Source organism: Musa acuminata, chromosome BXJ2-4, assembly GCF_036884655.1.
Source record: "Musa acuminata AAA Group cultivar baxijiao chromosome BXJ2-4, Cavendish_Baxijiao_AAA, whole genome shotgun sequence".
Lineage (NCBI taxonomy): Eukaryota > Viridiplantae > Streptophyta > Magnoliopsida > Zingiberales > Musaceae > Musa > Musa acuminata.
In genome coordinates this window covers 41,593,969-41,617,500 of record NC_088341.1, presented here as the reverse complement: position 1 = coordinate 41,617,500, position 23,532 = coordinate 41,593,969, and the positions used below count along the sequence as shown (strand labels likewise).

Below are 23,532 nucleotides of genomic sequence, written 5' to 3'. Positions count from 1 at the left end.
AAGGCTTTCTAATTAATAATTTTAATATTATATGTACGTAACAAATTCATCTACTCTAATTAAATATTTTTAATTCTCCTCGGGATTGGAGTCTACAACTACTACATCTTTCTTTTTATGAAGCATGAATTTTCAGTGGGAGGCGATGAATTTTCTTGTTGCCTCGTCTTGAATGATGTCTTCAGACATCGATAGGTCGTAAGGGATTGGTCGGAGAGGCCGCCGCCAGCAGCCGAACAAGAGCCAATGCGTCTTCGCCATTGCTTTTGGACTTTGACCGGTCAACCAAACGTGGGTTGCCTATAGCAGATCCCGCGGTCAAACAACGACACATGCTGCTTCAGAGCAGCTCGACACGGATTTAATGTGGTCAACGCTTCCTCGTTTACGTTTGATTAGTATAGTGTTGAGCCTAATATAATCTTTTAGATCCAAGGCAAAGGCTTAAGGCTTTCTTCGAGCAAGCAAGCTCAACAAAAAATGGCTGCGGCTTGCTACGTATCCGGAAGACTTACCTTCCTCTCTTGTTTCGTCTTCTTCTTCTTCTTCTTCTTCCTCATCTCTTCCTTCTGTTTCTTCGCTCATGCCAAGGACACCTTGACCCAGGGCCAATCCATCACAGATGGGCAGACCTTGGTGTCAGCCGGGAACGTCTTCGAGCTGCGATTCTTCAGCCCCGGGAACTCCAGCCATGGTCGCTACGTCGGCATCTTGTACCACTCGAGCATCTCGGCCACCCAAACCGTGGTCTGGGTGGCCAACCGGGAGGCTCCCATCACGGGCTCCGGCGGCCGTCTGATGGTCACGAGCGACGGAGATCTGGTGGTGCTCGATGGAGCAGGAGGCTCTGTTTGGTCTACCAACTCGTCGGCGGCGCCCAGCAACAGCTCCACCACCCTACAGCTCTTGGACACCGGCAACCTTGTTCTCCAAGACGGCGGAGGAGGAACGCTGTGGCAGAGCTTCGATCACCCGACCCACACGTTCCTCCCTGGCATGAAGTTGAGTCTCAACACGACGACGGGCAAGGCGCTGCTCTTCACGTCGTGGAAGAGCCCCGAGGATCCATCGGCAGGGAACTACACGTTGGGCCTCGACCCCAATGGATCGGCGCAGATCTTCATATGGGACCGAGGGGTGCCACGGTGGAGATCGGGGCAATGGAACGGGCACAGGTTCATAGGCACGGTGATGAGGTCGCTCTACATCTACGGCTTCGACTACGAAACCGATGAGAGCCAAGGGATCGCCTACTACACGTACACTCCGCACAACGCTTCCCTGGTGAGGTTCGTCATGGAGTGGGACGGCATGGAGAGGACGTTCATGCAGGTGCAGGAGACGAGGCAGTGGGAGATCGTGTGGGGGCAGCCCATCAACCAGTGCGAGGTCTACGGCATGTGCGGGGTTTACGGGACGTGCAGCGACGACGGGACGACGACGACGTGTAGCTGCCTGCAAGGGTTCGAGCCGCGGTCAAGCACGGAGTGGAGCGACGGTAACTGGACCAGTGGGTGCGCGAGAAAGACTCCATTACTTTGCCAGCTAAACAGCAGCAGCAATGAAGATGGATTCTTCACGCTGCCGGGGGCGAAGCTGCCGGACCATTCAGACTGGGCTTCCACGATCGGAAGCGAATCGGGGTGCCAAGAAGCTTGCTCGAGCAACTGTTCTTGCAGGGCCTACGCTTACGCTGCTTCCGACATAGGATGCTTGTTATGGGGGCATGATCTCATCGACATCTACCAGTTCGAGTTTCCTCAGGACGGCTATGATCTCCATGTCAAGCTCGCGGCGTCTGATCTTGGTAAGTATTTTCGAGTCTGAGGACGATTAATTGGATCATATTTTTCTGTAGATTTATTTCATGGTTTTCGCATAGATCAAATATGATCCATCTAATAACCACCATTAAAATACAAAAAAATATCAATTATAATAGACTCATGTAACCTTATAAATTTATTTAAGCTGACGATTCTCGATGTGATAGGACATTAAGAAAAGTATATACAATATCAATGAAGATAATATTGTAATAATTGTTTATTCTTATCTTGAATTAAGGTGATAGATTACATGTAGCAGGTACACCAACCATTTAACTACTACAAGGAATAAGAAATGCCATACATCACTATCACTCCATTAAAGCCAAACATGCCAGTCGAAAGGAAAGGCTAATACAATTATCGTGTGCCCTTTCCATGCCTGTTGTTAGCCGTGCTGGATGACCTGCACACCATTCAGTCATGCCTTCCACATCATCAAGCCCACCCACTTGCACAAGCTTGGTGCACTTTAAGCTAAAGCCTATCCCACCCACAATAAAGAAGGTGTGACTGCTTTTTTCGATGTTGTCCCCCACCAGCAGTGGAAAGCAATACATCCTTCTTTCTTTACTCTTCATGGTCCTCTTCCCCAAACTTTGCTCGAATATTTTGGATTCTTATACTTCATTCATGTTTATCTGTAATCTATTGTGGTTTATTCAAAGCTCGTTTATCAGACATGATTCAGGGAAACACCAAAGGGTTTTGTCATGTTCTTTGGACTAATCCCTGATTTGGATAAGATAGGACATACCTTCACCAAGTTGTCATAGTTCGACCTACTCGGCTCGCTTGAAGTCGAAGAAAGCTGGTTGGACCATGCTGTCTTAGCTGAAGACCTTTTCCTATTGCACATGATTCCAATGGTAATCATATTCTTCTTCTTGTCTTGTCTTTTGTCTTTTGGGCAACAGATGCTGCAAGCGACAAGACCAAGTTGAGGGTGATAGTGGCGGTAGGATGTGCACTGGGGTTACTGCTTGCCATCATCATATGTTTCTTCTTGTGGTGGAAGTACGGTTCAAGAGCAAAAGGTGAGGTGAAGGATATATTTATATGGTTCTTATGATGCTTTGATTTATGAAGATATCATCGTATTTTCACTTGCTTACTGATGTGTAATATGTGCTATGTAGTTTCCTGGAAGAAGAAAAGGCAGCAAGAGAACACAGTATTGCATCCAAGTGGAGAAGTAGTATCGGAATTCTCGAGCATCTACGGAGAAGAAACGCAAGAAGGAAAAGCTTCTGAGCCACTGTTCACGTTTGACTGCATAGCGACTGCCACCGGTTACTTCAGCGACTCAAATAAGCTCGGCGAAGGAGGTTTTGGCCATGTTTACAAGGTAAGAGTTGGCATGCACGGAGAATGAGTCACGCTGCAGCATGGCATCTAAACATGGATGATGGTATTATTGATGCTTGTGAAGGGAACGCTGCCTGGTGGACAAGAAGTGGCTGTCAAAAGGCTCTCCAGGAGTTCAGGGCAGGGGTTGGAGGAGTTCAAGAACGAGGTCATACTGATCGCCAAGCTGCAGCACAGGAACCTGGTCAAGTTGCTCGGCTGCTGCATTCAAGGAGAAGAGAAGATCCTCATCTACGAGTACCTGCCCAACAAAAGCTTGGATGCCATCATCTTCGGTATGACACTTGTGGATTGCACCGTCTCTTTTTGCTCTTCCCAAGGGAGAAGAAGAAATGAAGTTTGACTTGGATGGATGATTCCAACAGATACATCGAAGAAAGAGCTACTGGACTGGAAGAAACGCTTCAACATCATCGAAGGGATTGCTCGTGGCCTTCTCTATCTTCACAGGGATTCCAGGTTGCGCATCGTTCACCGTGACCTAAAAGCCAGCAACGTCTTGTTGGACGAGAACATGAACCCTAAGATATCGGACTTCGGCATGGCAAGGATCTTCGGAGCCGACGAAAACCAAGGCAACACGAATCGTGTCGTCGGGACGTTGTAAGTATCGAGCATATCTACTGCTGCAGTGAGAGGATGTTGGGACTAAGTGCAGCTTGAATTGACACTGATGCAGTGGATACATGTCGCCTGAGTACGCCATGGAAGGTCTCTTCTCGGTGAGGTCCGACGTCTACAGCTTCGGGATCTTAGTGTTGGAGATCCTGACAGCAAGGAGGAACAGCAGCTTCCATCGGATGGAGAACGCCGTCAACATCGTGGGATACGTACGTTGAACACCCACCCACATCTCGATGCTGCATTTGGATTTCGCGCCGTCTTGCGTGTTCACTTACCCGCAGGTGTTTCCTTGGGCCTTCTTGTTGTTGCAGGCGTGGCAGATGTGGAACGAGGACAGAGCGGTGGAGCTGATAGATCCGACGATACGGTCGGCCTCCATGATTTCTCAAGCGCTGAGATGCGTGCATATAGCCCTGTTGTGCGTGCAGGATCGAGCGAGCGATCGACCTGACATCGACGCCGTCATCCGCATGATGGGGAGTGGGAGCGGCCCTCTTCCCATGCCTAGACAACCCATGTTTGTGGCAGTGGGAAGCCCAGATGTTACGGAGACGAAGATTGCCAACAAGTACGAGTCATTCTCCACCTACGACGTCACAATTACAATGGTTCAAGGGAGATAGAGCTTGTAGACTTCATGCACACTCGGTGTTTGCGACAATGGGTGAACCCCAATGACTTATGTTGCCAATAGGGTGTTTACGCTGACAAGAAGCCGCTCGGGTGATAGCTCTACTGGAAGTTCCAAGGATCTATTTATCATCCGGAGGAGTTCCAAGCAAACATCTCGAGGAGGCTTTGTGTTTTCCTGATGTGGCTTTTTATTTCTTGATTGTACAAGATCAATGAGATGGCATTGTTCCATTCCGTGAGGGAAGCTCATACATTATTCTGTATAAACTGTGACACTTGGAAGAATGATATATAAACTTGATTGGTCTACCATAAGTAATTTCGACTAAAGGTGATCTATAATATAAAAGAATTAATATATAATGGAAATAGAAAAGAATTAATCATGACATGAAACCACCGATTGCAAACATATGACATTCCAAATGATAATATATAAAGGTTGATGAATCAATTATGTTAGTTCCAGCCTAATGGTCTGTCAAGATAATATGTCAATCCCAAATGCATGAGATATTGAATTACATGATGATAATAACAAGTAGTCCTAAAATCACAACTATTATGGCACATAATTAAACTGACTCACCCTCATAAATCATACATCTAGTGTGGCTTAGGAAGCTTCCATGCCAAATCACATATTAATCAGTAAAGAATTAGCTGACTCACAAAATTTACAGGGCAAAGACAACCAACTTAATTAGAAAAAGCAAGTGTAACCTAGGAATAAATCTACCAGATTCTATACATTCTGCAAAATCAGAGACTAGTCTGATTTCTACATGCACAATTGAATTGACTACAAAGAAAAATATCACACTGCCGCTCATGGTGTCTAAGGTGAAGAAAGAAATGCTATCATGTGACAATTATGCTATGTAGAATAATGTTAATTGAATTCACCATTGTCATAATGAGTTGTGTCATCATCCAGTCTGCACCACTTTGTAATTGAGGATCAAGTCTTCTGGCTTCTTCCATATGTATGTTCGAACAGTAGCCAAACTCATTTCCGGAGATACGACCTGCACATGGAAAACAAAGAAGAAAGGGGAATTATTATGTGGCACTGGAACTGGTCCGCCTAAGGACCAATATCGATACTAAACCGATGCTTATAACCTTGTGTGAAAGTACCAACCAAATGTGAATCCAGGAAATTGTAAATTAATGCATCTGACAGTGCCAAATAGACATGAATCCCAGGAAACAAATGGTTTTATGTGCCCTCTTTCCTATCTTACTTTTGTTTTAACTTGACAACATTTTACATGCATAAATTTAATTATTTGCACTAGGTTGGCATGCTATTCTTGTTTTTGTTCAACTCTGTTGGCTGAGTCTGAAGGTTCAACATGTTTTAACATTTTAAACTCATCTAAGATATTAGCTACTACAACTCCTTTCGCCAAACCGACAGTGTATGTGGTTTTCACACACAACCCACTAATTCTACCAATTGTAATAACATTCCAGCAAACCACTTTCAGATATAGTTTGTCCTACACTTCCAAGGTCCTTAATGGGTACGTTGACATATCACCATAGCAGTACAAAGCTACAGATGCTAAATCTAAACTGAAGGTTCCATGAATGACCGTGGTGTGTAAACTGAGGATATTAGAGATACATTATTGCCTTTGCACTGTCAATTTGTGAGTCAGCGACTCAGCAGAATTTTAAACAAAGTAAACAAGAACAAAAATTTAGTCAAAACATATGTAGCAGACTTGCATAATAAAAATTGAATAAACTGAGGATATTAGAGATCATGGAAATATATTAAGAAGAAAGTAAATGCATGTTTTTGTTGACAGCATCTGTGAGACTCAATTTTATGTAGAAAAAAGCATTAGTAAAAGTCAACATGTCATGTTGCAGGTCCAATAAGCCTCACTCCTAGTACAAAAATTAATGAAAACCAAAAATTTCATCATAGAAAGCTTTGCTGCACTTGCCTGGTTATTACACAAGATGTCAATAGATGGCATTAGCTTTGGCCATGACTTCATGCTCTGTTTTACTCCACTTGATGGAACTTGTGTCTTTGTCATGCTGACTCCTAAAACAATTGTGGCATCAGAGCTTCCACCATCCAATGGTTTGTCAAGAACCATCTTCTCCATAACATAATTAATCACCTGCAATACAAGAGGATGAAACAAACATATGAAGACCAAAATAAGAAATTTTGGATATGTTAACTAATTGATTGTATCTTGGCAAACTAGCCAAGAAGAGATAGAAAGTGAGAAGATTATAGCTTGACATAGACCAAGTCATGCTTCTTTATATTTGAAGTTAGTTTTCCACTAAAACATTATGACTTCAGGTAAAACAGCTACATCACAAGTTATTCATCTGGCACTGACTCATCAAAAATTGTAACTTGATTAGATGATAAACAAATATTACTGTTTTTATTTACCTTGATGTTATAAATAAATGTTAAAAAGAAGCGATCATAATGCAACACAGGTTAACTTCTATACGCACTAAACAGTAACATTAATTTTGTGAAGAACCAAGACCCTACATTTAATATGGTACAATTAACACTTCTCCAATCTATTCCCATTAGATCAATTGTTTGCTTGATAAAAAATAAGAAAAAAAGATCAATAAACTAGTGACTATTTGTCTTGTTATGTCTATTAATCCACATTTTTATTACAATAACCTAACATATGAAAAGCTAGAACAAAATATGATGGTCACCTATCAAGAAAAAATAACTAATTCTTACTTTGTTCATCCTCAATATCCTTGGTGCACTCAATTTCCCCTGTGTGATGACTGGCACAGTTGAACCTTCACAAGGTAGCAAAAAGAAGCTACATCTACAGTAAAGAACAAAGTAATATTGATGTCACAACTTATCAACATAACCAAAGAAATTCCACATCACAGCAACAAAGATATGAATACAATCTCAACTATTAGGTACATAGTAACACCACTAACATTAATTAGTAAAATAAACTCCAGTAATATTAAGCAAAAGCCCAAGTTGGATAAGCAATTTTTGAAAAGCGACTTAGCTTTAAACTGCTTCCAGAGAGAAACAATCACAAGAAATTTCTACAACTTAGAATAATCTTGTCAGCTCCTAAGAAGATCAAAGTTGCAACAACATATTTAGGTTTAACAATATGAGAGTAGCAGCAAAAACTTCTAACATTTGTCACATAGGTATCATCAATAATAAATAAACCACATTAACTGCCAATGTGTCAACAAATGTTGTATTGTTCATAATATGCATACTATGCTTCCACCCCAAACCTAGGATGTATCGGGAGTAACTGTAAGATTTATATGGAGCAGAAGATTAGCATTCCTAATGTATGGAAGAATTTATTATAAAGAAAAACAAGCAAATAGATATTCCTAATGTGTCCAATTATCAAGGAGGTGGTGGATATATGGAAAAGATCAAGACATGACTTATTGTTAGGGAGATCTGTCACAGGTAGAATCTGTTGCAAATTAAATGTAAAATAAAAACTATTTAAAACAAAGCAAAAAAAATCAAGAATTTGAGAAATTTATGAATTAAAGAGATGAAGCTAATTACTATAGAAGCAATGTAGTCAATCATGAAAATATGCACATAAAATTTTATTACTGGTCCGGGCATGGACCGATATACAGACCACCCCGTTTCGGGCAATCTACATTAAAATAATAAAAAAAATAAAAAATGATGGACCCCAGTCCATTTTAGCATTAAAAAAAAAGCATATTAGGGCTCTTCTTGCGTACGAAGCCGTGGCACCGCCTCTTCACTGCTGTGATGCTGCAGCGGTGCTGCCTCTTTTTGCCACTTTGCTGCTGCAGCGACGCTACCTCTTCACTGATTTGCCACTGCGATGCTGCAGCGACGCTGCGTCTTCATCGCTTCGCCGCTGCGATGTTGCAGCAGCACTGCCTCTTCACTGCTTCGCTACTGCAATACCACTTCGCCGCTTCGCTGTTGCGATGCTGCAGCAGCACCACCTCTTCGCCGCTGTGATGCTACTGCTTCCCTTCGACGCTGCTGCTGCTTCCCAAGTATCGTTGCACTTCTCCTCCTTTTCTTTGTTCTTTCTCTTTTTCCTTCTTTCTCCTTTTTCCTCCTTTGTTCCTCCACCGGACCTTCCTTTTCGATCTATTTTTCTTCCTTATCCAAACATCGGTACACACCAACATACCATGTGTTGGTAGTTGGTACACTGGTACGGAGCACCACGTGTCATGTCGCCAATCGACTGGCATACCGGCTTGGATCGGTAAGTTAAACCTTGACATAAATAACTCCAAAATTTTCCTTACAACTAACAGAGGTTAATAAAAATGACAAATGGACAACCAATCATGAATGAACAATCGTAGAGTGTTTCTTTTTGTCCCCTTTTTAATGGGCACCTCAATAATTTCAAATGAGGATATTCATAAATTGGTTGTGATTCATTCGCTAAGAACCTCCTGGCACTCTGCCACAGTACTTCTAATGACCGATGGATCACCATTATCATTCCATTTCTTTGTATTTTTTTAGGCTTAAGGAAATAGGCTTTGGATGTGAAACTTCCCTACACCACTCTCCTCATCTTGGATCCTTCCTTCTTGGAGACCTATACCGGCTCTAGACTGACCTCTTCCAGCAAGTCCATCTCCCTTGAAAAATGACATACTGCTACCTTTTGAAACATCAGGGACACCTTAGCCACCAAATTATCAAACTTAACATCACCCTCCACAGCTGTTACCCCTCCTCCACAATAAGACGTGCATTATGAACTTATGGCTTAACTAATTATTGAGTGATACCTTAAATTTGCATCTTTTAAGCTTAGTTATAGTAGTTATACTTCCAGGCCTGACTTCATACTAGAGTCCATATTAATTTTTCTATCTCATTCTACATATTAGGACATCAAGAAGGAGCATTTCTAATTGAAGAATTAACCCAATATTCCCATTTGGATGTAACTAAATAGATCCTATTAACACACTTCCTTAAATTGTAATCACAAGAAACGAGGGATTGAGCAACACCTAAAGTCCATTAAAGTCTAAAAAATCATGAAGTTGAGCAACACCTAAAGTCCATAATCCTATTAACTATATTAATCATGATGTTGAAAATGCAACTAGAGCATTAAGGCTTAAAAATTCTCTTTTTTCATTCTGTGATGTAACTTTCCCTTGCAATGGGATCAACAATCTATTTAGTAGTAGTGTGCAAGATTATATATCTTAAAATACCATATAATGGGTGCAGGTATGCACTGAATACTGTGGCACATTATTTTCTTGTTTAATCAATGTAAACTCAGAATGCACATAATTCGAAGAAAAAATTGGTACTTATTTGCACGAGAAAAAAGATCATAAAATAAGACAAAATAGAAGAATCAGTTGAAACAACAAACTTGTCTTTTTTTATTCCATAAAGTGATACCTACTTGCATGACAAAAAGGATCATAAAATAAGAAAAAAAAATAAAAGAATGGGTTGAAACAACAATCTTGTCTTTTCTTTCTATTCCATAAAGTTTCCTAAAGATGACAATTTGTTTCACAAGTTCAGGTTCCTTGGAAACTAAATTAAGCATAAAAAATAAATAACTTAAATGCTCCAAAACATACATCGAAAGACTTTTATTGCTTGCAACTTAAAGGAAAAGAACAGATATGCAAGAAAGCAACATTTTACTTTGTATTTTCTCTTTGAGGTAACTGTCCATTTAGAACACAATTAATACACCACCAAGGAAGATCTTTCTCATCTTCTGTACCATCTAAATCTGTAATCTTTTTTCTCCAAGGACCTCCATGTGAACCTTCTGTAATTATTGATGGAGGCGAAACTGTGGAAAACTCAAACGAAGGAAGCATGCCAGATTTACTGTTTTCAGCTCCATCATCCACCTCAAGTTTTGAATGAGAAAGATTTCGAATGGAAACATCCTTCTCAGTTGCAACATCACCATTAGATGAAATTGGTGATCCCTTCCTCTGGCTTCTTTTGGCCATCCAATGGGCCAACAAGCCACGAAGTGTCTCCTGAGCTAGATTAATCTGCATCGTTTTGTAACAGATACTTTACAATCACCTATGTTAGTCCACCCAGATTATATGTTTTTCTCCAGGCAGACAAACAGTCATCCTATTTTTAATATAAAATAAAAAATATTGAATATTGATGACATGTTTGCTTTTAAGATTTCAAGTCATAGAAGTCAACCGAGTAGGATTTTTTTAAAAAAAAAATTATTTACCTTGACATCATCTTGTGCTCCTGGTATATTCATGTCAACAGCATACATCTCAGCGGAGAAACATTGAGGACTATCCAAATGGATAGATAAACAACCAAGCCGAGTATCTGCTGTAAACCATGCAGGTATGCTCACCTGGATAAAAGAAAAAAATTCCAAATATGTAGTAGAAATAGATAATTTTGTTAAAAAGGAATACTAGCAATATTGGCACTGCTTGATATGTTACCATTTCAAACAACTCTTCTTTCTTCTTCTCAAATGAAACCTGCAAGTGAATTACGGAGTCATAAGTTACACCTACAAGAGAGGTCATATTTTCTTAAGTTAATCGAGATAATCTGTTAAGGAATTGTATGATCGTAAGGTGTATGATTGTATGAATAAGATATCATTAGCACCCAATGTCATCAAGTTGAATGAGCTGTTATGACACTTCAGCTTTTATTGGGACATTGTTCAATGCTACAAAGAATACCTTTCCATGATCCTCAATGACAACTCCCTTGGTAATCTCCCACAGCTTAACAGAACCTGCGGTGTCCTGTTAAAAAGGGATGTTAAAGTCATTAACAACTAAAAAAACCATGAAACTACCAATTAGTGCTAGATATTGGAACCACCCAAAATCATTCAAAGAGAGAACATAAAGGATACAAGTGGAATAGAACCTAATAATACCTTCGTCAAGACATATCTTCTATTATTTAAGATTTCATGCTGTACAATTCCCAAATTTCCAGGAATAGTGAAATATGGTTTGTTATATACAGGAACCTGCAAAAGCATTGGTGATTAACTATATGTTAATCAGGAAAAAAATTCTTGCAGATCTGCAAATCAGAAACAAACTTCAAATCATTTTGGGATAAACTATGCATTTTACAAAACAAATATCTCGATATTTCAATGCATCTTAAGCTGAAAAAAACATATTTCACCTAAAGTCTGACATAATAAATATAATGACTTCATTGATGAAATTTAGAATCATTTGAACTTTAAATTGTAGCAGATTTCATTACAGTTCCATGAATTCAAAACCTAGACATAAACCCCAAAAATCAATGATTAGAGATTACATAAATGAGAACAGTGGCTTAGATATAAGCACTAAGATCAAAATGAATCAGTGATTTAAAAAGCGCTAGGCGCCAAGGTCCAAAAACACCCGAGGCGCTAGGCGCTTGCCCGAGTGAAGCGAGGCGCTAAAATATAAAAATATATAATATAATTAATAAATATAATTATTTAAAATTTTAAATAAAAATATGCTATTAAATTAAGAAAATCTAAGATACAAAATCACAATGTCACATTAACAAAAAGTTTCAAATAAATAAAAATTAACAGTATTAAAATCAAAATAATATATTATTAATCTATTAACAGTATTGAAAATTAATCATTTCAAATAAACTTAATAATATTAACAGTATACAGTATACGTATACTGTTAAAAGGAAGTGTAAAGGAGTGTTGAGCTTGCTGACTGAGAAAAGAGGAAGCGGCAGCGGCGAGCAGCGGGAGCTGGAGCGGTGAGCAGCGGGAGGCGCGAGCAGCGATAGCGGCAGCGTTTGCGAGCAACGACAGCGGGAGCAGGAGCGGGAGCGGCGACAGCGGCGAGGAGCGGGAGCGGGAGCAGGAGCAGCGAGCAGCGGGAGGCGCGAGCGGCAACAACGGCAGCGTTTGCGAGCAGCGATAGCGATGAGCAGTGGGATCGGGATCGGCAACGGTGAGGGTTAGGGTTCGGTTGTCACTTATATGAGTTTTAGTTGGTTCGATTGAACCAACTAACCATCATAGACCAAACCAGACCTAAAATCCTGGTTCGGTCGCCTTGGTTAACCCAGGCGCTCGCCCAAAGTGCCTAGCGCCTGGGCTCGGGCGAGCGCCTAAGCGGTGCCTGTTTGAAGCGCGTCGCCTGGGAGATTAGCGAGGCGCTCAAGCCTCGCCTCGCCTCGCCCGAGTGCCTAGGCAAGCGCCCGAGCGCCTTTTTAAATCACTAAAATGAATAACATCTAATCAAAAAGTAGAGCAATGTCAAGATCCAGGCACAAGTTTCACATAATTTCATGGTCTAGATTGAAGTATCAAAAAACTGCATAAATTTTTGAACATTTATTTAAGGAATAATCCATAAGATGGGTAAATATGAATACGAAAAAATTATTCAATTTATGAAATCTTGAGCCTCCAAATATAACATCAGATACTTCAGGATCAGTAAAAGGAAACAACAAGTTAAAAAAGATGAACCAAAGGAAATTGAAAAAAAAGAAATGAAGCTTAAAACAAGTGATGTAGTTCCAAATTCTATCTTTTTTAGCATTGTCTTCTCAAGTTGAAATGATGAACCACATAGCTCAATAAAATTTTAGAAAAATAAAAACAAAGCTGAAACAAGAGATTTAGTCTCCAAATCTCCTTTGGCATCATTCCCCGGAGTTGAATCTTCATTCCAAGATCACAAAATGGCTTTAGAAGTTCAGAGAAGAAGACAGAATGGGCATCCATTCTTTAAGTGAAAAGGTCCAAGACAAGGAATTTTAATTTCCAGTATACCACCCATAATGTTCCGAGTGAGAACCAGGATGTAGAGCTCCCTCTACCAGGTTCATTAGGCAGTATACCTCAAACTCAACTTACTACAATTTATCAGTCAGCATAACATGATTGGGTACAATCCAGGGTCCAAAGCAATTACAATGGGAACTAAGCAAATAAGCATAGTATACCACTCATTTCAGTAAATAAGCCATTTTGAATCTCCAGAACAGTTTCTCTTAAACCCCTGCCCCAGTCTATTAGCATGAATCATGAATTTCAAAAGCAAATCTTTGTGTTTACTTCACCAAAAAAGGAAACAAACCCTCATGTTCACAACTCTTCTGAGGAAATGAAGAAAGCAGAGGCAGCTCTTCTAAGGTGTAGACAAAGGGTGCAGGAGGAACTGCTGAACTTGACAGTTTGAACTTGTAAACTAATAATATAAAGTTCAACCTAAGATATCCAACAGTAAGCAAGCAGCCAAAAACAGGTAACTTATTTTTCATTTAACATAATGTCTCACACTACTGCATGCTATGACTTACAGGAGCAGATCCTTCTAAAGAAGCTCTTGCCCTTGTAAATGACAAATTTCCTGCTATGAATGAACCGCCTCTTTGAAAAATCTTCTGAGGATTATGTACTTCAGCTGGAAACCTGTCTACAGAGGAATTTGTTGTTGCTATCCATATACTATCGTCTTGTAAGGCCATTTGTAAAATTGGATCCTCTTTTGTGCAAAGCAAAATGCTCTCTCTTGTTGACAAGTCTGTCAGGTACAACTAATATATCCATATTCATGTAGAGATGGTACACATCAGACAGTGATCAGTTTTAAACCTTAAGAAGATAAGGGAGCTGTCATACTTACAGATAGGTCTCTACCACCACTATAAACATGTGTGAATGTTGGGGTGCTGGCAAGTGCCCAGACTGAATCTGTATGAACAGCATAACAGTGTACACAGCGCTGTTGACCAAGATCCCATAGGCTACACAAGACAGAGCACCTCAACTAAGCATGCTTAGAAGTTTCACAAATGACATTAATCCATAAAGTTCCAGATTCAGTTATGTTATGCTAAGCTAAAAAGTTATGTCAATCAAGTAACTTTCAGTATCATATAGAAAAAGAAAATGATAATTTTTTCCATAAGACTTAATTCTACCTAAATTATTTGATGTACATGGAATTTGGCACATAAACAATTACAACAACAAATGATATCTGAGTCTCTGACAATCCTTTTTAATAAAATAAACAAAAAAAGAACAGCTCATTTCCCTTAGGAGACAACAAAAACTTTACCTATTAACAAGAGATATAAAAAGATTATAGTATTTCATACCGAATCATTGAATCAGATGAACCTGATAAGCAAAGCCTGCAGAAGATAATCAAGTTTCAATTTGAATGTAGTAAATAGCATGTATCTATACCAACAACATAATGACATATATTACAGATTAGAAAGTTAATTCAAAAGTAGGCATAAAGGTGTCATTAAGGCAGTCAAGGCATTTCGATATGATGTTGAGTCGTTGACTAACTATAAAGTGGAGGTGCCAGGCTGATAAGTAAACAATGAGCATCAAGATACATGCTAAGGTGGCTATTCAGCAGACTATGGAGTACGAAGTGATAAAATTACCAAATCAAATAAACCATGTTTTGAAACAAAATAATGCTAGGGTGGAGAAGGGCTAGCTAAAATAAGAATGACAAGGCAAAGCTAGGATGACCAAAGATATGCATGTAACATGTCAACAAAGATTAACATCACAGCAAGAGCACCCCCTTCAAGTCCATTGTTAGAAAGATTAGCTAGCCAGTCAAACATAGTCACATAATGCTTCTTAGTTATGCATTGTGGTATAGGATTTTGTAACAAGAGCAAAGATTTTCCCTTCAACCGTTCCTAACCGGCATTGGACAGCATGTACTGTTCCAAGCCTGAAAATGATGATATCATGGAGCATTTGTTCACAAGGTTGGATTTTTGTTTCTCTTTTGTGTGCATGTTACTATAAGGTTTAGCCAATATAGTGTGAATGAAAAGTCTGATCTTGGGCAGCATTTATCACAAGGTTTAATTTCTCTTTCTTTTGTGTGCAAGTTACTGTAAGCTTTAGCCAATCTAGTGTAAACATAATTTCCTTTCTTTTTGGGTTTCAATTCAATGGCATAGCCAATATCCTATAAGTGCTATCTTCTTCCAACTCAACCAAAATATAACAGCTAAGGACAACCTCATTAGAATCAGAACAGGTAAATTTCCATCTCTCTTGTCTCTCTCTTTCTTCTCGATGTTCCCCCTCTTTTCCCTTTCAACTTAATGCATACTTGTGTCGATGCAACAGCATTTATAAAATCCTTGAATAAGATCACAAGCGACTAGAATGAAATTAAGTTTACACATGATTGTTGTCTACAAGAAAGAGATAGGCCAAGGGCAGAAAGAAGCTTATTTCATTTAGCCGAAACAATTTTAGCAAGTTATGATTAAATACCGTGTTAGCAAACATGAAACTGAGATCTTACAGATACAAACAGATTTCAAAAAATTAACAAAAGGTGCAGGTGGCCAGGAGAGCTCCAATCAATTAATCTATTTCAAAGAATCTTCACTACGAACAGCAATTTTTGTGCAAGGTGTTCCAATGTGTAATTTACCAAAAAGATTCTTCATCATTCTTGGTGCTGCAAGTAGAGTCTGGCCATAGACAGTTATGGCTGAAGAATTTTGGCTTTCAAAGTAGGTCCAGTCCTATCAGAATACCAACTCTTGAAATTAATTTTCTAGGAATGAATTCTCCATTATTTGTTTTCTCAATCAGGATTAAACAAGATGAAAAATCACAAGTTATGGAGAGAAGAAGATAGACGAGCTCAGAACCAAGAGCTTTATGGAAGCAGTGAAATGTAATGCTGACAAGATTTATTTCATTTATTTAGCATGAGATCATTCTTCAAGCTAAACAGTTCGTCCAGTCCTAAGTGCCACATGGATGTAATAGCCATTTCTTGAAGTCCTTGCTAGGATCTTGGTGGCTACTATTTATTACATTTTTATTTGCTTCCACAATTCAGAGGGTAACTTGTACAGCAAAGAATGCATTTATCCACCAAAGGACACTCCAGATGATCTCTTCAACATATGCGCCATGTTACTACATTCTGAAACACCTACTAGACAACTTCAACTATTGTCATTTTTTCAGACAATTCCATCCCCAAAGGCCATTTCCTCAATATCTCCGCGTATATGCTAATGAGAAGTCAGGGAATGCCTATCTATCTAATTTGTTGCCAAATTTATAAACATATAAGAATGCAAAGAAATAGCATTTAAAGAGATGGATCATCTTTTTCGTGTTGGATGTATTCATTGAGATCATCTCTAAGTTCCTAATTCATTTTGTTTGCCTTTAACTATTGCTTTATATTCCATATGTTTTCTATCATGGAACAAGGCTTACAACTCAAGTCTGCCTAGCATATCCTAGATTCTGATTCGTGCAAGAACAATCATTCTTCATAACTATCAGTTGCATTAAAGAACCTTTAATTGTAAAAGAGATACTAAGTATATTTAACAAAAACTGTAAGAAATTGTACAGTTGCATCAACACTGTTTTGCTCTAACCTGCTCCATTCAAATCTATCGTTGCCTTTCTTGAAGCATCAGATATTTTTAATTTCAAGAAATTTCTTAATAACTATGTTTATATCATGACAACAGATGGATATTACAGAACAACTATGGCTATGTCTGAAAGATTACTGGTGAACCATCAGACAACCTGCAGGGATTTCTCTGATGGCTAACATGGAATGAGACATCTGATCAACTTATATGTTCAGGAACAAAATGAAATAAATGATGCATACTATTTTGTTGTAGAGCCAGTAAAAGCAGTCAAGGCAGACAGGAATTTCACACACTAACCTGCCAGTAGAATCAAGAAGCAAAGCCCTGATGTTGTCAGTGTGACCTTTTAGTTTCATCTTTTTTGAACCAGTTCTTGGATCCCAAACACGTACAACCTATGTTGAAACAATAAAACCAACTAAAATATTCAGCTGAATTTGCTAAAACCGAATTTAAACATCACATATGGAACATAGTGGCAGTATTTGTTACAGAATTGGGTACAGAAGACATACTTTATGTAATTAACAGGTGAAGGATGATAAAATATTATAGGAATTTAAGGTCACCTTTTCAGTTCCACCAGATACAAGCAGGGTCCCACTATCATTCATTGCTAGAGCATAAACTGACTCTTTATGGCCCTTTGCAGGAATGGGACTGTACCCATGGGATTGAGAGTTGTGAATTGACATGTTATTGTCTGCATTGCTACAGCACAAACTTGACAATGGATGCCCATCATTTCCATTGGAAATCTTATCTTCAGTTGTGTCAACAGGCTTAGCAATCGGTGAAAGAGCTGCATCAACGTCCCATATGAAAACCTCACCACCTAGTCCCCCCGAGGCAACAATGTTGCTCTAATATACATGATGTTAAAAAGATTATAAACATTAAGATAAGTGGTAGATCAGAACGAGAATATGTTTGCATTCAAAAAATATATAACAAAAGAAGGCATACTGCATAAAGCCAATGTTCAAAAAGTAAGTCATTTGTTTCATTAACCCAAAAAAGTATGTATTACTAATTACATTTTTCTCAGCAGCAGCGAGACAAGTAACATAATCAGAATGTTGCCGGAGTGTTCTAGTGCAAGCACCATCAGACAAGGAATTCCACGTCTGAGAAAAAAAAAAAGCCAAGCAAAGATGATAAACTCCACTAGTCATAAAGCAAGCAAGAATCTACTAGAAGTGAAGAACCTTAACGGTGGCGTCTGAAGAGCAGGAAACAAGCGTGTTACCAGCCAGAACTGCATCATTGACCTGCATAACAAGGGAGGAAGTTCAGGTAACACAAAGATGTATGAAGGCACAATTTCTTGCTGTATGAAGATGTCAGAATTTAGTGCCAAAATTCAAACAAATTAAAAAAGTATATCAGCAGCCAACCAAAGATAAATTTAAAAGTAGAATATAAATTACACAAATATGATTCTAGGTTCCACAACTATAATTTGAACATACATGAAGAAAATTGAAAAGAAATGTCCCCTCAGATATGCAAATTAGTGACTGCTACCACTACCATTCAATAAAAAGAACTTTCCTGATAAATAAATTGATTAATCCAAGACATGGAAATAATTGTAAATGGAGACACTAAAGGCACAAATTTTTGAGGCTAAGACTGCAATCAGTAACATGTTACAGACATAGATCCCCTTCCATCATATAAATGTAGCAATAAATTTATTACCAACCAAAAGCGTTGAATAATAGTTCTATTAACACGGAATGCATGGAATATTTAATGGATCAGCATGTCAACATTTTTTTTTTCAGAAATGTGAACTGCAATATGCTTTCTCTTTCTTAACCAGCAAACGATGTGCCATTTGACTTGGAACATTTGTTTTTATAAGACAACACTTAAAGAACTTGACTTCCAAATAAGCAATTTGTGAGAAACAAGAAATTTTAAGTTAGTGATCTTGGTAGAAAACTTTAAGTAATTTGTGACTTCCATATATGCAACTTGCGGGAAATGAAAGTATTGAAGTATTCATGACAATACCCAATCAACATGAGATTCAAATGTCGCTGAGTAGCTAGCTTCAGTATTGTTTAAAGCCCATCTTTTTATTGTCCCATCTCGGCTCCCAGTGAAAAGATAATCACAGCCATTGGGTGGTGCAGACTTTAAAACAGACAGACAATTAATGCCTGCACAATGCTGCAAATAGCAAGGATAATTTTTTAAAAAAATAGATAGAATAATTTAAACAAGACAACATGTGCTATGCCAAAATAAATCTCAAATTAAAAAAAAAAAAAAAACATATTCATCAATCATCATAAAAGCAATAAATAGTTAAATGAATATAAGAACAGAAACAAAGAGACCCTTTTGTCATCTACATCATTCAGCACATATGTTAAGCGTTTCTCTTTCCGATGACGTGTTGAACCAGATGTGTTATTGGAACTTGTCACACGATGCATTCCAAGCTTGCTTGTAACAGATTGTCCCTATAATCAAAAGGCCACTATAAAATTTGTTATCATTTGAAATAGCTTTTTTAACAAATCAGACATAGAACTTTATAAAACAATCGGTAATGATCAAAGATGTAAATAAAAAAAAGACAGTGTAGCACAGACAGTTAACAAATCAGATATAAACAAGTCAAGGCAATAAATTTCAGAATTCTGAATCTTCTAGAAAAGTAAAAGAACTATCTCGAAATCCAGGAATTTAACACACGGAATCAAATTACCTAACACCATCAGTAGGAAGCTCCACAGGGGCTTGTGTCTACAAACAAATAAAAGAGTTGCAGTGGAGTGAGAGCATTCTAACAGTACAATCAAGACACTTCCTTAACAAAAATAGAGATTCACAATTTATATATAGACTTACAAAGTTATATATGTCAACCAGCATCATTTGCAGATGTCAAGGAGCACATATAACATATCATGTTAACATCTTAGTCTCAATATCTCAACTTAGCAATTCAAAATATCGAACGAGCAACAGAGTCCAGCACTGATAGTTTCCTCTGAAAATGCACAACCATAATACTCTTTTACGACAATTTTATGATACAAAGGACAAGCCATTTGGTAAACATTCGAAACAAAACTAAGGCCACATTAAATGCAGCAGAACGACTCATAATACCCTTTTATCCCACCAAATCCACCACAATTCTTCGACCTATTTAGATCTAAGAACAAGCATAGAAAACTCCCACAGAAATGCATAAAAACTGGTTCATGGTAGTTCTGTCGGGGTACAATTCGTTCTTTTTGGACTGAACTACGACGCACTAAGAATCAGAATTCCGGGGCATAATGACGATCACGAGAAGCAATGGCATCAAAAGGCGTATTTGGACCACGGTGCGATCATCGGGGCATCACGGCGGCCGTAGCCATGGACGCGGGGGACCGCCTACGGTTGCTGCCCCCTTTCAGCCCCCACTGAGAACGGGGGCGATCGCGATCGTCAGCAAACCGTCCGAGGGCAGGCGGAAACGGAAGCCGTTCGGAAGCGAGGGCGGCTCCGCAGCGGGAGAGAGAGAGAGAGAGGCGTGCGTACCTGTGGCAGGAGATGTACTGGATGGACCGATCGATCTCTGCCTCTTCCTGCTGCTGCCCGTCTAACGATCGCGGTCGCCTCCAGAAACAGGAGAAACAACGGCAATAAAAACAAACTGAGATTATACCGACAATAACAAAAATAATAATAATAACATAGAAATGAAAGAGGCGTCCTCGGGCCGGAGTTTTGCCCAATATGGTGACACGTTGATGGGCTCTATGAGAGAGCCCGCAAGGACTAGTAGTCCAGACTCCACTCCACTATATTTAGAAAACGTATTATTAAGATATTGCGCCATTAGGAAAAATGTTAATATATTTATGAATTTTAATAGTATCTCGTACATCATGCATTTAGGATCAACTCATAATAGATAAAAATAAGTTTATGTAAAAGAAAAGGAATAAAAATAAAAATAAAACTCAACTGGCTTGTGCTTAATGATGGTTTTAACTCAACATGCTTAATATAATTCGATATCAAATGTATTTTGAGTCATTCATGTTTAATATATTTATAAATTTTAAATTTGATGAGATTGGTTCGAAATTCAGTAACAATGAGTCTAAAGTTTGTTTGGACACATATTCAACCTTGAAACTTAAGCTCTGATATGGGTTTAACCTTATTCTTTTAATTTTTAACCATGTCTTGTATTAATATTTTGAATAGTGTTAAGTTGGTAGGTGTTAGTTTAAATTTTAATCTTTAAGGACTATTAGTTTCATGATCAATGATAATTATGGATAGCTTTTAAGGACTATAAAAGCGGAATCCTTTTATAGTTGTGCACTACTCTTGAGCTCAATTACAATCATAGGGTTATGATGCATCGAATCTAAGATATGATACTAGTTGGTTCAATTTGGTCATTCGATACCAAGGTGTTAGCCATATATCATTCACATAGCATCGAAGAGTTATTCATATTATCATGGACTAAGCTAAAATTACACTTGGTATGCAAAGAGTCAGCATAATTGTAACCTTGCTGAGGTCCTAACTTGTAAAATAGTAAATTAATTAGTTTAAAAAATAAGTGACCAACAAGACACCCTCGCAAAAAAGGTAACTTTATAAGTAACTCGATAAACACTTGGTATGTAAGAGAAAAAAGAGAGTAAAGAGAAAAATAAGAACTTTATAAGACAAATAAACAATCGTATGTCCACAAAAGATTGCTCACCAAATATTAAGCACATTGACAAGTCCCCGTAAGCTTTACCTGCAAACTTGTGAAATCTAATCAACACCACACACTACCCCAAACCCTTAGTCAATCTTGTGCCACTTGGATGATTTTAGAGGCAGAGATAGCTGACGTTTCGCACAGCATTATAGCTAGTAGAAAATAAGCCATGACATATAAAAACTATGTTATTCTATGATAGTTTTACCCATTCTAGTAAGTGGTCACTTTATAGTCATACAAATTATTCCTACTCATAGTTTTCAAGCAAAAATATACAAAAATAAAGCTAAAATATGCAGCCAAATATATGTATAAGTAAATAAAAGCAATGAACAGTCCATTAACGAAGGTGTGGTGGGTGTATACCGTTTGTGATATTCTCTCCCACTTAATTATCGATGTCCTCATCAATACTTGGTATGCTTTGATAACTGCTTCTTTGTATCACAAGGTATATTTAGGCTCTTAAATGACTTTTGTCTAGGGAAGCTTTCGCTACTTCACCAAATACTCGATCTGCTCTACTTTGTTGGGTATATTTATTTTGTGATCCGTTAAAATGGTTGTAACTTACTTTTTATAGAAGGCTCTAATGGGAGGTAGTCGATTTGAAATACCTTGGAAAGCATCCCGTGGATCTGAGTAATAGTCTTTTAAATTGCTCATGCATGAAATACATTGTGAATTTTGAGCTATGCCGACAATTGCAATTTGTACGAGACATTGTCTACCCAGTTGATAATTGAATATGATTCTTCATATTTTTGCATCAATCCCTTGTATATTTTTAAAGAATTGAAATAATGCTAGTTGAAGTATTAAGTCACCAACTTTGAACTCCTATAGTTGTCTTTCCATATCTACCTACCTATTTTATCTTTTTGGTTGCCTTCTTTAAATAAGCTCGAGTAATATTTGTGTTTCTATGTCAATCCTTTGTAAGTGATATACTGACATGCTACTCCTAGTATAATCAATCACTGAAGTGTGAGGAGTTGATGGCTATTATCCAATAATGATTTCGAAAGGATTCTTATTTTATATAGAACTCTATTATAGGAGAATTTGGCTAAGTCTAACAACTTTATCCAATCTCATTGGTTGGCACTCACGTATACGTGCCGAAGATATTGCTTAAAAGTTCAATTATGATAGATTTCTCAGAATGTATTCTCCTAATTATTATTCTAGATCTTTTGCTCTAGCATATAATTAGATAGGACCTCCTAGAGACTCAATATATAGAAATGATATTACAGATTTTCTCTCATCTCCGTTAGTCCCTACTTTATCGTTTATAGTAGTCCTATAAAAGCTATGAAAGATACGAAGAGAGGAAATGATAAATCTAATTCTCCTTACAAATGGATAGTATTACTTATTTAAGAAGAAATATATTTAGAATAATATCGAAATATACATAATCATAATTTTTTATCTATGATTATTTGATTTCGGTTTTTGATATTAATTTTTTTATATAATAACATAATTATTATTTTACGTTTACAGAGGAGACATCGGACATAATGATATTAATTTGTATGAGGACTTAATCTAAACAGATAATTAACTCATTAAATTCGTTAAAATCAAACTATTTATCTAAAATACTTAATATCAAGTTAATAGTAATATATTCGTGCGACTTATATGACAAATTTAGTCTTGCTTTCCTTTGCAAGTGGGAGTAGATGGAGGGTTGTTGTAATCTTTACCACTTAAAGGTTGACATCCTCGACCCAATTTAATTCAAAATGAAATCCTACTATGTTATATATATATATATATATATATATATATATATATATATATATATATATATATATATATATATATATATATATATATATAATCCA

The 23,532-nt window shown here is 37.9% G+C and overlaps 2 protein-coding genes across 8 annotated transcripts; one reads left to right on the top strand and one right to left on the bottom strand.

The window, feature by feature from the left end:
• Positions 1–433: 433 nt before the first annotated feature.
• LOC103982861 (G-type lectin S-receptor-like serine/threonine-protein kinase B120) lies at positions 434–4,769 on the top strand. The gene is made up of 7 exons (XM_018824827.2): positions 434–1,807; positions 2,747–2,866; positions 2,969–3,177; positions 3,262–3,472; positions 3,563–3,800; positions 3,877–4,027; positions 4,133–4,769. The coding sequence occupies exons 1-7, from the start codon at positions 481–483 to the stop codon at positions 4,442–4,444; spliced, it is 2,568 nt and encodes an 855-aa protein (XP_018680372.2). The 5' UTR covers positions 434–480; the 3' UTR covers positions 4,445–4,769.
• A 227-nt stretch (positions 4,770–4,996) lies between these two features.
• Positions 4,997–20,615, bottom strand: LOC135585291 (uncharacterized). 7 transcript variants are annotated; one of them, XM_018824832.2, is made up of 20 exons: positions 20,479–20,615; positions 19,795–19,936; positions 19,652–19,689; positions 19,278–19,420; positions 18,949–19,107; positions 18,135–18,197; positions 17,964–18,053; positions 17,496–17,789; positions 17,224–17,321; positions 14,623–14,658; positions 14,145–14,265; positions 13,819–14,055; positions 11,405–11,500; positions 11,202–11,267; positions 10,953–10,991; positions 10,724–10,858; positions 10,159–10,523; positions 7,204–7,297; positions 6,416–6,598; positions 4,997–5,482 (listed from the first exon to the last, which is right to left on the bottom strand). In XM_018824832.2, the coding sequence occupies exons 4-20, from the start codon at positions 19,374–19,376 to the stop codon at positions 5,384–5,386; spliced, it is 2,274 nt and encodes a 757-aa protein (XP_018680377.2). In that variant the 5' UTR covers positions 19,377–19,420; positions 19,652–19,689; positions 19,795–19,936; positions 20,479–20,615; the 3' UTR covers positions 4,997–5,383. The 7 variants fall into 7 exon arrangements, with proteins under 7 accessions (XP_018680377.2, XP_064962134.1, XP_064962133.1 ...); XM_065106062.1 differs by having other exon boundaries at positions 19,278–19,403; XM_065106061.1 differs by lacking the exon at positions 19,795–19,936 and having other exon boundaries at positions 19,278–19,403; positions 20,479–20,597.
• Positions 20,616–23,532: the final 2,917 nt, after the last annotated feature.

Excerpts from the sequence above, each read along its gene's own strand:
- LOC103982861 (XM_018824827.2), top strand. The coding sequence starts at position 481 with ATGGCTGCGGCTTGCTACGTATCCGGAAGACTTACCTTCCTCTCTTGT. Across the intron at positions 2,867-2,968 it reads GTACGGTTCAAGAGCAAAAG|TTTCCTGGAAGAAGAAAAGG; the intron begins GTGAGGTGAAGG and ends TGTGCTATGTAG. Across the intron at positions 3,178-3,261 it reads GTTTTGGCCATGTTTACAAG|GGAACGCTGCCTGGTGGACA; the intron begins GTAAGAGTTGGC and ends ATGCTTGTGAAG.
- LOC135585291 (XM_018824832.2), bottom strand. The coding sequence starts at position 19,376 with ATGCATCGTGTGACAAGTTCCAATAACACATCTGGTTCAACACGTCAT. Across the intron at positions 18,054-18,134 it reads CTTCAGACGCCACCGTTAAG|ACGTGGAATTCCTTGTCTGA; the intron begins GTTCTTCACTTC and ends TTTTTTTCTCAG. Across the intron at positions 6,599-7,203 it reads GGATATTGAGGATGAACAAA|GTGATTAATTATGTTATGGA; the intron begins GTAAGAATTAGT and ends CTTGTATTGCAG.